Source organism: Schistocerca cancellata, chromosome 3 (genome assembly GCF_023864275.1).
Source record: "Schistocerca cancellata isolate TAMUIC-IGC-003103 chromosome 3, iqSchCanc2.1, whole genome shotgun sequence".
In the NCBI taxonomy this organism is placed as follows: domain Eukaryota; kingdom Metazoa; phylum Arthropoda; class Insecta; order Orthoptera; family Acrididae; genus Schistocerca; species Schistocerca cancellata.
Genome location: NC_064628.1, coordinates 562,278,467 through 562,296,451, shown reverse-complemented (window position 1 = coordinate 562,296,451; position 17,985 = coordinate 562,278,467). Strand labels below are relative to the sequence as shown.

General features: G+C 41.5%; 1 protein-coding gene across 1 annotated transcript in view; it reads right to left on the bottom strand.

Moving 5' to 3' along the window:
- LOC126175415 (cholinesterase-like) overlaps positions 1-17,985 on the bottom strand; it is a 57,197-nt gene that overhangs the window by 11,977 nt on the left and 27,235 nt on the right. The window contains exon 8 of the mRNA XM_049922213.1: positions 5,867-5,996. Coding sequence (XP_049778170.1) covers positions 5,867-5,996 — 130 coding nt within the window. The remainder of the gene's footprint in view (positions 1-5,866; positions 5,997-17,985) is intronic.

Genomic DNA, 17,985 nt, shown 5'->3' with positions numbered 1-17,985 from the left:
ATGCTGTTTGTAGTAGCTAACCCGCACTCCTATTTTTTTATTCATTATTAAACCTACTCCTGCATTACCCCTATTTGATTTTGTATTTATAACCCTGTAATCACCTGACCACAAGTCTTGTTCCTCCTGCCACCGAACTTCACTAATTCCCACTATATCTAACTTTAACCGATCCATTTCCCTTTTTAAATTTTCTAACCTACCTGCCCGATTAAGGGATCTGACATTCCACGCTACGATCCGTAGAACGCGTGTTTTCTTTCTCCTGATAACGACGTCCTCCTGAGTAGTCCCCGCCCGGAGATCCGAATGGGGGACTATTTTACCTCCGGAATATTTTACCCAAGAGGACGCCATCATCATTTAATCATACAGTAGAGCTGCATGTAGAGCTGCATGTCCTCGGGAAAAATTACGGCTGTAGTTTCCCCTTGCTTTCAGCCGTTCGCAGTACCAGCACAGCAAGGCCGTTTTGGTTAATGTTACAAGGCCAGATCAGTCAATCATCCAGACTGTTGCCCCTGCAACTACTGAAAAGGCTGCTGCCCCTCTTCAGGAACCACATGTTTGTCTGGCCTCTCAACAGATACCCCTCCGTTGTGGTTGCACCTACGGTACGGCCATCTGTATCGCTAAGGCATGCAAGCCTCCCCACCAACGGCAAGGTCCATGGTTCATGGGGGGTGATGATAATTAGTATTTTAAAAATATTTTTAAAATGAAGTTCTTACCACTGTTGTTCTCACTATCATTATATTAAACAATTTATTGGAAAATGACAGTGCCAACAACTGCATAGAAAATTTTTCTTAGTAGAGGCTTTTTGTCAGTATTTCAGTGCCAGAAGATATTGAAATGAAGAGCACAGTTGAATCGTAAAAGTGAACAGAACAGCAGGGTTAAAGGAAAACAAAGAAATTTTCCCCAGACTGCAATGTAAGTGCCCTTCCTTATATTATACTATAATAGATTTCATGCTTCTAGCCTCATCATCAGATTATTTTTGGTTATTTATTTATTTGCAACATTACGACATTTTTAATACTACATTTATTTGTGTGTGTGTGTGCGCGTGTGTGTGTGTGTGTGTGTGTGTGTGTGTGTGTGTGAGAGAGAGAGAGAGAGAGAGAGAGAGAGAGAGAGAGAGATAGAGATAGAGAGAGAGAGAGAGAGAGAGGAAAATGTGTATATGTGTGAAGTGGAGCGTAATATTTTGTGTTGTATGATGACGGTTATAATGGAAGGGAGAGGGTGAAACCCGGGGCCAGAACATAACTTACTTTGCGCGAGTACCACCAAGGGTGTCCTCAAGTTTAGCGTCCCCATTAGACGGACGGGTCTCCATCAACAGCGTTACATGCCCTCTATTCATGAGAGACTACGGGGAGGTTTGGTGTCTGATTAAGAACGCTAGTCCAAAGTCTGATGGTCAGGAACTCTACGCCACCCCCTGTCCTCCAAATATTGGCAGTAAAAACAACATCATTAGATGTACGTGTTCACAGTGCAGACATACAGTAAACCACTACAATACATAATACTATTGCATTATATATTGAGCTAACAATTTTATTGACGCCTTCTGGTCGTGAGATTTATTAACGGCCTTTACATTAATTTAAAGTATGTACGTAAGTCATAATCATATATAGACGACTGACGTTTCTAATGGAGTCTGCATTTCATTACACCTTAGCTAGTTAATTTCTATAGGCTGCATAATTGGGAGAGCCCCCCATACATCTGGTATACAAGATGTATGAGACAGGCTAAATATCCTCAGACTTTAAGAAGACTAATAACTACAATTCCAAAATAAGCAAGCACTAACGTATGTGAAGATCGCCGAACTATTACTTTAGTAGATCAAGGTTGCAATAAACTAGCACGAATTCTTAGCACAATAATAGAAAAATTGGTAGAAGCTGGCCTCGGAGAAAGTCTGGATTCCGGAGAAATACAGCAACACGCGAGCCAGTACTGACTCTACGACTTTTCGTAGAAAACACGTAGTTTACAGGAAAGTAAACCTACATTTATAGTTTTTGTAGACTTTGGAAAATCTTTTCACGATGTTGACTGAAACGTTCTGTTTGAAATTCTGAAGATATCAGGGGAAAAATACAGGAAGAGAAAGGCTATTTACAACTTGTGCAGAAACCAGGCGTCAGTTACAAAAGTCGAGGGGCATGAAATGGAAGCAATGATTGAGAAGTGAGTGAGACAGGGTTGTAGCCTAACCCCGACTTTATTCAACCTGTACGATGAGCAAGCAGTGAAGGAATGCGAAGAAAAGGTTCGAGTACGAATTGCAGTTCAGTGAGAAGAAATAAAACTTTGAGGTCTGCTGATAACATTGTAATTGTGCCAGAGACAGAAAGGGACTTGGAAGAGTAGTTGAACCAAGTTGACAACATCTTGAAAGGAGGATATGAGATGAATATCAACAAGAGCAATACAATGATAATGGAATGAAGTAGAAGTAAATCAGGTGATGCTGAGGAAATTAGTTTATGAAACGTGACACTGAATGTAGTAAATTAATTTTGCTGTGCGGGGAGCAAAATAAGTAGAGAGGACATACAATTTACACTGTTAATGGCAAGAGAAGCGTTTCTGAAGAAGGGAAATTTGTTAAAATGGAATATAGGTTTAAGTCTTATAAAATCTGGAGTGTATCCGAATATGGAAGGGAAAAACGGACGATAAACGGTTTAGATAAGAAGAGAATAGAAGTTTTCATTTGCGGTGTTACAGAAGACTGCTCTAGATTAGATGGGTAGATAGCGTAACTAATGAGTAAGTACGGAACAGAACAAGAGAGACAAGGAATTTGTTTGTAGCAAAACTTGACTAAAAAAGTGATTGCTTGATAGGACACATTCAGAGACATCACGGCATCACCTATTTAGTATTGAGGGGCAGTATGGGGAATAAAAATCGTTGAGAGAGGCCAAGAGATGGATGCAATAAGCAGATTCAGAAGAATGTGCACTAAAGTAGTTATTCGGAGATAAAGAGGTTGCACGGGATAGAGTAGCATGGAGAGCAGCATAAAACCAGTCTTCGGACTACAGACCACCACAAAACAAAAACAATTTGATTTCAATTTAAGCTAAGTTAGTTAGTATTTCGAAAAGCCGTTAATAAATTTGTAGCACACACACAGTACATAAAGTACTGGTTTATTGCATGTCTCTATTATGAAGAGGTAAAGCAAACGAGATGAAGCTAGAAGCCTCGAAATCTATCGCTGTATGAAACAAAATGAGAATTTAATTGTACTCTGAGGCTTTTTTTCTCAAGTGAACATATGACAACGTTCCTTATCGTCAGATAAATTATCGTTATTTGGATACGTTTTCGAAGTATTTTACGATGTGGTTCTCCAATTGCTGTTACTAATGCGAGATCTTGTATGGAAACTGAATGTGTCGTTAGATGAATCTTCTTTATCGACTCCAAACAGTATTGTTATATTGATCATTTGTCATTTGTTTAGCTTGAAGGAATTGGTAATGAAGTGGAACAATGTTGGACTTGTCCTCTGAAGGACAGCAGTTAATATTCCCGTGGAGCCATCCTATTTCAAATACCTGTGGTGTCAAAAATCTAATAAGGAGAATGATTATTTTGAGTAGGATATGACCTACTTCTTTCCTCTTCTTCCACTACTCGAGTTTTTGTTCCATTACTAATACCTTTGTTGTCGACAGTATGTAAAACTTTAATCTTTCTTCCCTCCCTTTGGAAACAACAAACTATGAGAAGTTTCAGTATAATTGCGTAAGATTTCTTGGTCGTTGTCAATGATTGTAGAGTATTCTTTCTTCTTATTATTTTTCTTTGAACATGACGTTTTGAGCCTTCTATTGTAATCTTCAAGAGTACTGTTGTAGTATCCTTAGTCGGCTGCACGCTCAATGCTAATTTTGCAGAAGAGATAGAAATAAAGAGAACTAATCACTCAGAGTACTTTATTTTCAGTCAGCAAAATTATTCTGGCTATACGTTCGCGATATCAAATGAAAATGAATACGATTCGACTGTTGTTTCTGGCAGTGATTAATGTTGTTGATGGTGGGAAACGGGGAATAGCAGCTTTTCAGCCCTCGCGTAACTGTCTAAACTTATACACGCTCTGATTCCTCTGGAACACTTCTAATGACACAAGAAAAGTGTCTTTGAATACATCGCGACTAATTTCCTGCACCATCTCTAACCAGCTTAAATGTTTACTCCGTCCCTTCTGACCTTTTCATTGGTGGGAGGTTACACTCCAGCGTATTATCATTGTCACGATTTAGTTGTATTTGAAACGAGTTCTTACAATATATTGTAATTTTCCTTTCACATTTTTTTTAGCTACCTAGTTTAAATTTTGTATTGTATTTCGAAGAATTTGTCTGTCACGTCAAGTGACTTGATAAGACAGTTTCTTGGATGATACATGTTCTATGTACGATTCATAGTGTTACATAAACACCTTGAACATGTGTGATTAAACAGTTTTATAGAATTTCGGTATTTGGTCTCCTTCTTAGGGGCTCCTGTGACTTTTACTGTATTTCTCGTAATTGCTCTCAAATGATAGTAGCGAAATAATATTTTTTTGTTTGTTTTAATATTCATATCTATGTCAACCTTGGCTCCTTTTTATTTATGTGTATTTAGTCTGCTTAGTAAACGAATGTTGAATCGATGACGTTGCTTCTATTTGTTTTATCCTTTATGTTACTTACAATGGTACTATCCCTTGGTAGACACTGGACTCGCATTACGAAGCAATGGGGCTCCGGTCTTGCTACACAGTTAGGTTTTCCATAGTTTCTCCACATCAGTTAAAGGAAATGCCAGGATGTTTTCTTTGTATGTACTCAGATGATTTCTTTTACCATCATATCCTAGTCCGAGACTGGCTCCACCTCCACAGACAAAGACCTGGTCGTTTACTTCAGACAGAACTCCAAGCTACTTCCCGTCCTTCTTATTCCACTTTCAAGAATATTAAATGTGCAGCGTTTAATGGATATAACTGCAGATGACTTTATATGTGATACCTTAATATGTACAGACATTAGTGTGTCTTCAGCCACAAACAAACAAATCTGCTCGTATACCTGTTAATCCCTACATAAAACGAAAATTAGTGATTTGTTTTGTGTCTCTCATACCACAGAAAATGTTATCCTGCAAAACGCATCACACACGAACTATATTTTCAAGTATATCTACCGAACGAAATGAGTATTTAAGAGGACGAAATTAGTGTTTAACATCCCGTCTTCAACGAAGTCGCTGGAGAGGAGCACAAGCTCGGATTAGGGAAGGATGGCGAAGGAAATCGCCCGTATCCTTTCAAACGGACCGTCCAGGCGTATGCCTCAAGCGATTAAGGTAAATACAGAAAAAGTGAATCAGGATGGCTGGACCAGTGTGTGAACCGCCGTCCTCCCGAATGCAGGTACAGTGTGCTAACCACTGCACCACCTCGCTCGATGAAATTTAAGACATTCACAGTATTTGAATGGATCTGGGTTACAAATTACCTTCCAATACTAATTTAGATTTCTGTGGTTGCCTAAATTGTGATAGGTGAATTCAGAGATGATTTGTTACGTAGTACCCAGTCGCCAAATTTCCTGTTTTTCCAACTCATCAATCGTTCCATCTCAAATGATCTCAACATCAACGAGGCAATATTTTCTATCTGATACACATTTTGGATAGCTGATAAAGCAACTTAAAACACTTGGAAACCAAGTTTATTTTACAGAACACAATTCAGGACGTTGTCTTCTAATAGTGTGGAATTTCGACTTAGAAGCGACAAAACGCTACAATAATAAGTGACTTGTTTACTTACCCCACTCGCTTACTGGTACGTTTTCTCCACGATAGTCAAATTCGTAGTAGTAGACTGGCAAATCAGCAATTTCAGCAATTTTCCTAACCATAGCGTCAGCAGGCTCGAAGAAAGTTAAGTCTTCGTTCATCTACGAAAATGAGAAACATTTATTTAAAAAAACAACATTGAATTAATGAGCATTATATGTTATTGACACAATGAAATCTGTAACTAAACTGTAGCAATTGTGCTAGACTATGCAGATGTAAGAGAACAGTGTTACATACATCATAAAAATTTAATACTTTTTAAAATATAATAAGTTATAGGAAATAAAATTAATACATTGTGGTACATACTGCTCACATATACACTCCTGGAAATTGAAATAAGAACACCGTGAATTCATTGTCCCAGGAAGGGGAAACTTTATTGACACATTCCTGGGGTCAGATACATCACATGATCACACTGACAGAACCACAGGCACATAGACACAGGCAACAGAGCATGCACAATGTCGGCACTAGTACAGTGTATATCCACCTTTCGCAGCAATGCAGGCTGCTATTCTCCCATGGAGACGATCGTAGAGATGCTGGATGTAGTCCTGTGGAACGGCTTGCCATGCCATTTCCACCTGGCGCCTCAGTTGGACCAGCGTTCGTGCTGGACGTGCAGACCGCGTGAGACGACGCTTCATCCAGTCCCAAACATGCTCAATGGGGGACAGATCCGGAGATCTTGCTGGCCAGGGTAGTTGACTTACACCTTCTAGAGCACGTTGGGTGGCACGGGATACATGCGGACGTGCATTGTCCTGTTGGAACAGCAAGTTCCCTTGCCGGTCTAGGAATGGTAGAACGATGGGTTCGATGACGGTTGGGATGTACCGTGCACTATTCAGTGTCCCCTCGACGATCACCAGTGGTGTACGGCCAGTGTATGAGATCGCTCCCCACACCATGATGCCGGGTGTTGGCCCTGTGTGCCTCGGTCGTATTCAGTGCTGATTGTGGCGCTCACCTGCACGGCGCCAAACACGCATACGACCATCATTGGCACCAAGGCAGAAGCGACTCTCATCGCTGAAGACGACACGTCTCCATTCGTCCCTCCATACACGCCTGTCGCGACACCACTGGAGGCGGGCTGCACGATGTTGGGGCGTGAGCGGAAGACGGCCTAACGGTGTGCGGGACCGTAGCCCAGCTTCATGGAGACGGTTGCGAATGGTCCTCGCCGATACCCCAGGAGCAACAGTGTCCCCAATTTGCTGGGAAGTGGCAGTGCGGTCCCCTACGGCACTGCGTAGGATCCTACGGTCTTGGCGTGCATCCGTGCGTCGCTGCGGTCCGGTTCCAGGTCGACGGGCACGTGCACCTTCCGCCGACCACTGGCGACAACATCGATGTACTGTGGAGACCTCACGCCCCACGTGTTGAGCAATTCGGCGGTACGTCCACCCGGCCTCCCGCATGCCCACTATACGCCCTCGCTCAAAGTGCGTCAACTGCACATACGGTTCACGTCCACGCTGTCGCGGCATGCTACCAGTGTTAAAGACTGCGATGGAGCTCCGTATGCCACGGCAAACTGGCTGACACTGACGGCGGCGGTGCACAAATGCTGCGCAGCTAGCGCCATTCGACGGCCAACACCGCGGTTCCTGGTGTGTCCGCTGTGCCGTGCGTGTGATCATTGCTTGTACAGCCCTCTCGCAGTGTCCGGAGCAAGTATGGTGGGTCTGACACACCGGTGTCAATGTGTTCTTTTTTCCATTTCCAGGAGTGTACACTAATGCTTATTAAAAACTTAAACGTCAGATGTGATAGAAATGATTCTAACCCTCAGTTAGGAACATAGCAATAAGCACCACCAGCAGAATTCTAACAGAAACTTTCTCGCCACATGTAATGGTTCATGGCTCTAGAGAGCGGTTTCTCAGGCAGAAAGCAAAGTACGTTACGAGTGAACTGATCAGTACGCCAAGTCAAGTTGTACAAATGTTCTTACATAGAGCAAATATTACGTTCGGTCCTAGTGAAGAACTTGGACTAGATATTTCGTCATTCGCCAGTTAAATAGAGTTTTGGGTTATAAGGGAAAAATTAGGTAATATTTTCAGTTTCTAACAGCCACTAGTATCTCGTTTGCTGGAATATTTTCCTGTTTATTTTATTGTGAGAGTTGACGAGAGGATGAATATAGCATGCATGTGAAGTATGAATTGTAGAAACTGTGCATAACAAAATGTGACTATGTGCTACCTCGACGTGAGCTAAATGCTTAGGGAATATGATGACTGTAATGTAGACAGTTAAGAGTGCCTGAGTAATGTAATGTTTACTTCGATCTGAAGAGTACACGTAGGGTTGTCTTTATTTTTATTGTTTTCTGGAATATCTTTTTCTCTCAAAATTTGACGATAATTGATTTTGATTTCGAATTGGTCACAAGACGGAAATTACTGGGTTACGTGACATGAAATAAAATAATGATTGGCTATTGTGTCATTTGGTCTATCACGGAAGAGATATTTTGAGCGCTTAGTTACTTGGAGATAATGTCCGCACATTAATCTTTAGGAGTCAGTGGTGTAGCCTTGTGAGGCGACCTCATGTAGCCCATCTCTCTAGTCATTTTGTTAAGATCATCCAGTAGTTGTTTTATGAAGAATTGGATTGATCGATGAAAGTCTGTAATCAGTCATGAATGACGTCTACGGAAATTTCGAATTTTTTACAAAAACAGTTGGCTGATGAGCAGGATAGTATGGGAAGGAAATGGTCGTGAATCCAGAGGAATTACGAGCCATCTAAGATAAAATAACTAAGAAGATGGAAGGAATTCATGAATGAACTATGATCTAGTGGTAAGGCCTCAGGAGGCCTGCATTCTTTGCAATACCAGTTGACTGACGAACACCGGGTATCTGAGTCATTATCAGTACTATTTCACTTTCTTTTCATGTTTTCAATCTTCCTTTTCAGTCAGTTAGCGTTACTTCTATAGATTGACAATCTGTGAATCTTCGTTTCCTGTAATTCTGAAATGTAGGCATTATTTCAATATTCTTCAGTGTCACGAGTCTGTATAATGTCTGAATTTTTTAATATCCTTCACTATCAGGAGTCTGTATTGTCTCATGGCGCTGGCATTCCTCGCCATGCCAGGTGACTTACGGTTACCAGGTACCTCAGGTACTAGTATTACTACTTCATTTTTATTTTGTGTGCTAAAGCTACCTTCTCTGTCATTCTGAACTCTATCTTTGATCTTCAATAGTCTTCATTATCAGGAGATTTGTTGAGAATCAGTTACGAGTAACGACGCGCTGTTTAAGAAATCGAAAAGTTGACGAGAATAAGAGAAGTCAAAAGCTGAAAGAAATATAAGGAGTATGAAGAGAGGATGACAGAATATGGTAATGTTTTTGGTGAAATAACACGTCAGTTGACGATAATTTTTATATTGAAGTCCTTTTGGCTAGTAAGGGTATTGGTAACATTGGTACTGATGGGGTATTGGTAGCATTAGTACTGATGTGAAGTACTATGAAATGTCATGTAGCCTTTGAGTGAGAGAAGGTTACGAATATTACAAGTTTGTTAGGAAAAATTATTTGAATAGTAATTCAAAAGAGTTGAAAATTGCTGTTTTTAAAGTTTTGCAATAATGCGAACATTTTGAAAGAATACTCTAACAATTTTCTAGGCTTCGTAACTCGTTTACCTTGCAGAGCCGTCGAGTTCGAAGGATACAGATTTTGTGTTTTAGGTTGTTTCTGATTTTTCGTAATTTGATAAACTTTTATGGCATTTTATGTAATTCCTAACATTTATTTAAGAAATTTTGAGAATCACAGGGGACGTGCTATGTAGCAATACATAGAGCCAGTAGAAAATGTATCAGAAGTTCTTTTGCCACACTTGATGACTCGTGGCTCTGTAGAACACGTCCTCACGCTCGGTGCAACATGCGTTACGTGTCAGCTTACCAGTGTGCCAAGTTGCATGCATTTGTTTTACAGACACCAAACATTACGCACAACGTTAGGAATTTTTAAAGAGTTTTCAAGCAATCTTGTTACTATGAAATCTTGTATAGCTTTTTGCAATGATAATAAATAAAGTTAGTATGAATACCAGTTTGATACCTTACACCACTTCCTAAGTACATAAAATCACCCAAAACACGCAAATCAGGATATTCCACGGTAAATGACTTTCTGTCATGTGTAAAAATCAGGGAAGAACTTATAGTAAATACTTTATCATTAAGTAAGTAAGAACATTTTGGTTGAATCGGCCAAATACGCAATATTTTGACTGTCAGACAGCTAACTACATCGTTCATTGAGGTATCAGAGCCCCTTGGCTACACGTCGCGAGGGTAACAAGCAGCTTACCTACTTATGTGCCAGTGTTTACTGCTTACTCTCATCTTGCTAGGATGAGGAGGACGTGTGCCTGCTACGTGCAGCCGCGGAAGGAGCTCGCCGCAATTTGGGAACAGTTGATTGTAGTTTTGGCAGCGATCAGTCGCCTTCAGGCTACCGCCTTGAGATGTAGCGGTGGTGGAGATTCCGAAGCGTTGCATGGGCCCCAAGGGCTCTTCTGGCGAGTCACCTTCTCGAGTACCCATCTTGAGTGACCGGCAGGGTGAGTAAAAAGTTAAATGAAGCGATCGTGTGGCACTGATGACTGGGAGGCACTATGCGGGGGAGATCGGCTGCCGAGTGCAACACTTGTTTCAGGTGTCGCCATATTGGGCGAATCACGCATCGATGATGAAGAAATGGCGATGAGTACAAACACAACACTCAGTCCACGAGCGAAGAAAATATCCAACCTGGCCGCGTATCGAACCCCGATCCACTGCATGGAATTGAAGCACTTAACCACTCAAGTAAGCGGGCGGTCACGCAAATTAAATCGGTCAAAACGCAGGGCGAAGATGGAGACCGGCCGTAAGGATTCGCCTACTCACCGTGTGAGTGAACAGATGACCGTTCCTTCATGAGGGTCCGTACAGGAACATGTGAGCGGGGGTTTGCTAGTTATTGCGAATAACTCGGCATGTCAGCCGCGGGGCCTCATCCGACATATGGAGGCGACCTCGCCTGTAGCTGTAGGGCGTGCAGTTTTCGGTCGTCTGCACGTTGTGGCCCACGTCGGTGTCAACGACGCCTGTCTCAAGTGTTCTGAGACGATCCTCAGTTCTTACAGGAGGCTGTTGGAGGTGGTGAAGACTGCTGGCCCCGAACACGGGCTGCAACCAGAGATCACACTTTGCAGCATCGTTCCCAGAGTTGAGCGGGATCCTTTGGTTTGGAGCTGAGTGGAGGGTCTCAACCAAAGGCTTCTTCGTCTCTGTGACGGTCTTGGCTGCAGATTTCTGGACCCGCGTTTTTAGGTCTGGATTTGCAGGGCTCCCCTTGATAAGTCGCGATTACACTACAGAAAGGAAGCAGCTATTCGATTAGGAAAGTACTTGTGAAGTACACATGGGTGTTACTTTAGGTTAGGAGGCAGTAGAGGTACTCCATAAACATTCGCCAGTCGATACGTATTTAGGGAAATCAGACCGCATTTTGAGCAAAGACAGTTCGACTGTAAAGATTTTATCAGTAAATGGGCGAAGTATTCGTAACAAAGTTCGCGAGTTTACTGCCCTCCAGGAAAGTTCTCAACCTCTAATTATTCTTGGGACTGAGAGCTGACGAAAAGTCGAAGTAGACAACTCTGAGATATTTAGCTAATCTTGGAATGTTTATCAGAGAGACAGATTAGACACCGCAGAAGGGGGAGTGTCCACTACAGTCGACAAAGATGTTGTCTCTACCGCGATTGAAATTGATGTGGTGGAGAAGTTATCTGGTCGCCAATAACAGGTCTAGGTGGTAGGAAGTGAACTGTTGAATGTTTTTGCTGACCACCCGACTGTGACAGTTCTAGAGTCATTCAAAGAAATTCTATGGTCAGTTGTGCATAAATACCCAAATCATTCAGTTCTAGTTGGTGGTGACTTTAACGTAACGAGTATAGACTGGGATGTGGTTCGGTCCATTGCAAAATGGCTCTGAGCACTATGGGACTTAACATCTATGCTCATCAGTCCCCTAGAACTTAGAACTACTTAAACCTAACTAACCTAAGGACATCACACAACACCCAGTCATCACGAAGCAGAGAAAATCCCTGACCCCGTCGGGAATCGAACCCAGGAACCCGGGCGTGGGAAGCGAGAACGCTACCGCACGACCACGAGATGCGGACAGTCCATTGCAGGTGGTACAGAAACACAATCTTGTGAAGAAATTTTCCGAAAACTATCTTGAGCAGCTAGTTCAGCAGCCAACACGCAATGGAAGTATCTTGGACCTTGTAGCTACAAACAGGCCGGACATTGCCGATGGTTTCAATATAGAGACGGAGATTACTGTTCGTGATGTCATCATAGCGACTACGCTTACGAAAGTTAATAAATCAGTCAATAGGGCTAAGAGAATGTTTATGCTAGAAAGAGCAGATAAGGAGCTGTTAGCATCTCACTTAAATCATGAACTGCAGTTACTTAGTTCTAGAATGATGGCTGTAAAGGAGATTGTAAATCGTGCTCTGGACAAGTATGTGCCTAGCAAGTGGATCAAGGATGGAAAAGATCCACCGTGGCATAATAACGAAATTCGGAAGATGCTGAGGAAGCAAAGGCTGCTGCACTCTCAGTTCAAATGAGGACGCGCAAATGACAACAGGAAAAGATTAGTAGAGATTCGTGCATCTGTGAAAAGATTATTGCGCGAGGCATACAACAGCTACCAACGTCATACCTTGGCTAAAGATCTGTCGGAGAATTCGAGAAAAGTTCTAGTCCTAAGTAAAATAGCTAAGTGGATCAATGGCCTCCTTTCAGTTACTCGTCGACCAGTCTGGGTCTGGCTGTAGAAGACAGCAAAAGGAAAGCGGAATTTTAAATTCAAACTTTAAGAAATCGTTCACGCAGGAGAATTGTACAAACATACCGTCGTTTGACCGTCGCACAGACCCCAGTAGGGATGACATTGTAATGAGCATCCCTGGCGTTGAGAAACAATTGAAAGAGTTGAAAAGAAATAAGTCGCCAGGGCCTGATGGAATCCCAATTCGATTTACAAACAGTGCTCTACGTCATTTGCCCCTTACTTAGTCTGCATTTATCGCGAATCTCTAGACCAGTACAAAGTGCCAACTGACTGGAAAAATGCGCTGATGACTCCTATATATAAGAAGGGTAAAATAACGGACCCACAAAATAACGAATCAATATCCCTAACATTCGTTTGCCGCAGAAGTCTAGAGTATATTCTGAGTTAGAATATAATAAATTTCCTAGAGACCGAAAAGCTCTACTCCACGAATCAGCATGACTTTAGAAAGTTTGCTCTTTCCTCTCATGATAAAATGGGAACTATGGATGAAGGGCAACAGACTGATTCCATATATGTAAAATTCCCTAAATCATTCGACACAATACACCACCGCAGACTGTTAACGAAGCTACATGCATACGGATTAGGCTCCCAGATATGTGATTGGCTCGAAGACTTCTTAAGTAATAGAACCTGTAACGCTGGAAATGCATATCCTCCTATTTCCATCTATTGTACTATAAATTTTTTTCCTTATTTTTCTACCTGAAGGTATGACCTTTCTGTGTCTTTATATATTGTAATTGTTTTACTATTTGTATATATATTTATTTATGCATTTATGTCGATGTATAATTGGTTTGTTATGTAATTTTTTTTTATTTTTACGCTGGGTCATGCCTAGGGAAAACTATGCTATCGAAAGATTACATCGATAGGTCGTGTGGAGAACCAAAGCGTTTTGGATCTTTGGGAGGATTAACTCTTCCGTACGGAGCGCGGGCAGCGGGGCAATCTGGCGGGAGTAGGGCATTGGAGCAGGAGTGTTGTGTGACGCTCCCGCGAGTTGCCGCACTTTCGGGGTTTGACAGCATGTAATTGCGCTCGACTTGCTATGAGAGTTTTTGATACGATGTCGCGGACGGGAAGCATTAGCTGGCGCACATCAAGAGCCCGTTTCGCCTGGTGACAGTGTCAAGAAGAAGGAGCGCCAACATCCAGCTTCTGCAACAGCGACAGTCGACAATGAGTGACTATCGCCACCTCCTCGACCGACGACTGCAAACCTTCAATCAACCAACAAGGAAGACCTCAGCTTTTAAAACTGTCCCATTTGCCTCACAAAATACAGCTACTTAGCATGAACCTTTGTTGCTCATTGTCCCAATTGCATTACCAAGCAGGGTCCCTTCCTTTTCCGAAATGAACCCGACTGTCGTTGAAATTCCAACGCCAGCATTAAAGTAATATAATTCCATTTCACTGCTTTCATTTCAAAGTTCAGTTAAGGTATTCATAGCTGACTACAACATTTAGATTACACAAGCACAAATTAAGATTGCGTGTTTTGTTACCATATTTTAGCTTACCTGTGACTGCAGCTCAGCTTGGTACGTACTAAATTTTACTATTGTTAATTGTTCAGAATCATTTAATTCAAGTTCAAAGTTAAATCTCTTATTTCTAAATTGCGTAGATTCAATTAGCTTTTGAAATGATTGTTTAGGTAGCCCAAGACTAACCTTATTTTACTGAATTTCGTAGTGCTTCAGAAACAAATTTCAGTCACTAAATTAACTTTAATTTTTACGGTTTTATTAATTTTTTTTTGATAAATTAAGTCAGAGTGTAGCGAAATTTATTACTTCTAACAAACATTCAGTTTTCACACAACACATGTCAACCTTCAGTTGCCACGCTTTTGGTGCTAATTACATGTGCAATAACCTTTCTTTTTCAGTTATTATAGTACTTTTCCATAGGACTGGCGACCGTAATTTTCCCCAAACCTCAAATATATAATTAACGTCAGTTAATTGTTAACGTAACGACCGCACATTTACTTTCTTTATTAACTTTACTCCTTTTCAAAATTAATTTCCACCAGTTTCATTTGCATTTTTCCTTTCATTTAGATGTAACCCTTTCCTCCATCTTTACCGACAGATTAACTTCGGTGACGATTGCTTTTCCCAAATTTCCATTAGGTACACGCGGTTTAATTTTTCACTGTCATTAAGGTCGATAAGTGTGGGGGAGGTTACAAATCCAGTATGTTGTCCTTGATGGCGAGTGTTCATCGGAGGCAGGGTTAATATCAGGAGTGCCCCACGGAAGTGTGATAGGACTGTTGCTATTTTCTGTACACATAAATGATCTGGCAGACAGGGTGGGCAGCAGTCTGCGGTTGTATGCTGACGATGCTGTGGAGTACAGTAATGTGTCGGAGTTGCGTGGCTGTAGGAAGATACAAGACGACATACACCAAATTTCCAGTTGTCTGATGAACGGCACCTAGCCCTAACTGTGGACTAATGTATATTAATGAGTAGGATGAGTAGGAAGAACGAACATGAAATAGTGGGATACAGCATTAGGAGTGTCCTGCTTGACACAGTCACGTCGTTTAAATACCTTGGCGCAACGTTGCGAAGCGATGTGAAATGGAACGAGCATGTGAGGATGTGGTAGGGAAGGCAAATTGTCAGCGTCGGTTTATTGGGAGACTTTACGAAAAGTGTGGTTCATCTGCAAAGGAGATCGCATGTGAGTAATGGTCTAGTGTTTGGAACCCGCACCAGGTCTAACTGAAAAAAGATATCGAAGCAATTCAGCGACGAGGTCCTACATTTATTACCGGTAGTTTCGAGAAGTACACAAGTGTTACAGGTACGCTTCGATAGCTCATGTGGGAATACCTGGAGGAAAGAAGAGATTCATTTGGAAAAACATTACTGAGCAAGTTTAGAGAAACACATTTGAAGTTAACTGCAGTACGATCCTACTGTCGCCGACATACATTTCGCGTAGGGACCACGAAGATAAGATACGAGAAATAATGACTCATTCGGGGGCATAGAAAGTTGTTTTTCCCTCGCTGTATCTGCGAGTAGAACAGGAAAGGAAACGACTAGTTGTGGTACAGGATTCCCTCCGCCACGCACCGTACGGTGGCTTGCGGAATATGTATGTAGATGCAGAGGTGTTTCACTTGTTTGGTCCCATTATTTTCATTTGTTTTGTTGTCTGAGTAACTGACGGGTGAGTATGACATGTATGTGAATTATGAATCGTTAAAATGGTTAACAACTGCATGTGACTGAGTGGGACGGACAGATTGCTCAACCTTAATGTGACTCAATATATGAGGAATAAGGTAATAGCAAAGTAGCCAGTTTTCGGTACTTTAGTGGCTTAATGTTGACTTCGGTCATTCAAACAAGTCAAGTTGGGTTTATTTCTATTCTTATTGTTTTTTGAAATGTATTACTTTGTATTTTGGAGGAAACTGAGTTTGGAACTGGGATTGGTCAAAAGAGGGAGATGTGGGGATATGTGACTTGAAATAGGGTGCAGATTGGCTATTATGTTACTCGACCAGCCAGTGAACGGATCTTTCGTGCACTTCGTTGCAGGGAGATGATGATGTCTGATGAGTCTACTGTCATTTCTTGTGATGTGACGTCATATAGCTCGGAGGTATAGTTACTTTATTTAGACTGTGCATTATTATTTTTATGAATATTTGGAGTCATCCATGAAAGTTTGTAATCAGTCGTGGATGACATCTACAGACATTTCAAATTTTGTAGTGAAAAGTGCTTCTTATTTTCGAAGATTAATAAATTCCGCGTGGCATTCTTAACCAGTAATAAGAATTATCTTTCAGTATCGAAAATGTGATGAACTCCACGGTATTTTAACGTGCATCCAAAACAATTAAACACGGTACATTTGCACAAACTGCTTATTAACTAATAAAAATTGCGGTTGTGTAAACAATAGGTTACGAGTTCAGGTCACGAACTGATCACTAGCTGTTATGATTGGAGACACAACATCGTTGTTACAGCCTACGGAAACCAGTTCATAGATGATGGCCATTGATGGAATCTTTTATACGACTGGAGATAGCCCCCTCAGCGTCGGTTAAGGCCTACAAATGTACTGTATAGCCGAAACTAGTAGCCATATAAAAAATAACATATAAAGGACGGCTGTAGGTGTTCCATTTTGTTATATTAGAGAGATAGTATGCTACAACTGTGAAAGGGTAGTTGCTAATAAGAGATTGTTTTCGTAGTTTCATTTCTGGACTTTAGAGCAGGATCGGACTTGATAGCAAGATTTATCTACTCACTGTGACAATACATAAGAGACAATGAATTCAAGAATTTTCTTACCTCCTTTTTATATAATCTTGAAGCTAATGTCTGTTGAAAAGCAAACTGTTGCACTTGAGTAGCTTGATCAGTAAGGAAACAGACTTCCTGGCAGGTTATGATTGTTCGCCGGACGGGCTTTAGAACCCGGAATCTATCAGTTCTCCGGAAATGTATCTATGTCTTCTCCAGCGAAAGGAAAGTTTCTGGATTCGAGTCCCAACTCGCTACACGGTTTCAATCTGCCAAAAAGTTTCAGATCAGTGTACATTCCGCTGCAGAGGGAAAGTTTGTTCTAGATGAATGAGGCACTGTTATATTTGTAACACATTAAGGAAAACTTTAAGGAATTGGTGCGAGACGTCATAAACGACCACCTACGAATACCTCTTAGACTAGAGAATGACCACCTGGGTGGCCAGTTGTATAGAGTTGCGTACTAGTCTGTTCCGATTCCAGGTGACCACCTCAAAGTTTTGTGTAGCGGGAAGGTTCGGAACGGGGTCTACTCAGTCTCGTGATGGCAAATGAAAACTGTTTGATAAAGCATACGGGAAAATCAACACGCAAGGCGCAGGAGTGCCGTCGATAGAAAGGCTGGTTGTAGACGGCGCCACGTTGCCTACGCACTATTTATTTATTGACTAGAGAAGGCATGTCACTCTACTAGCAGGTGGATAATCTTTGGGAGTTCAGCGACCAGGGATCCCATGTGAAATTCCCTATTTCATTTATTATCTTTCTTTAATGAGCAACGTTTATCCATACACGTAGTAGTACTTTCACATCTGATTTTGAGGAGAACATCATTCTTTAAGGAAGTATTCTTTTCTTCGTACTTG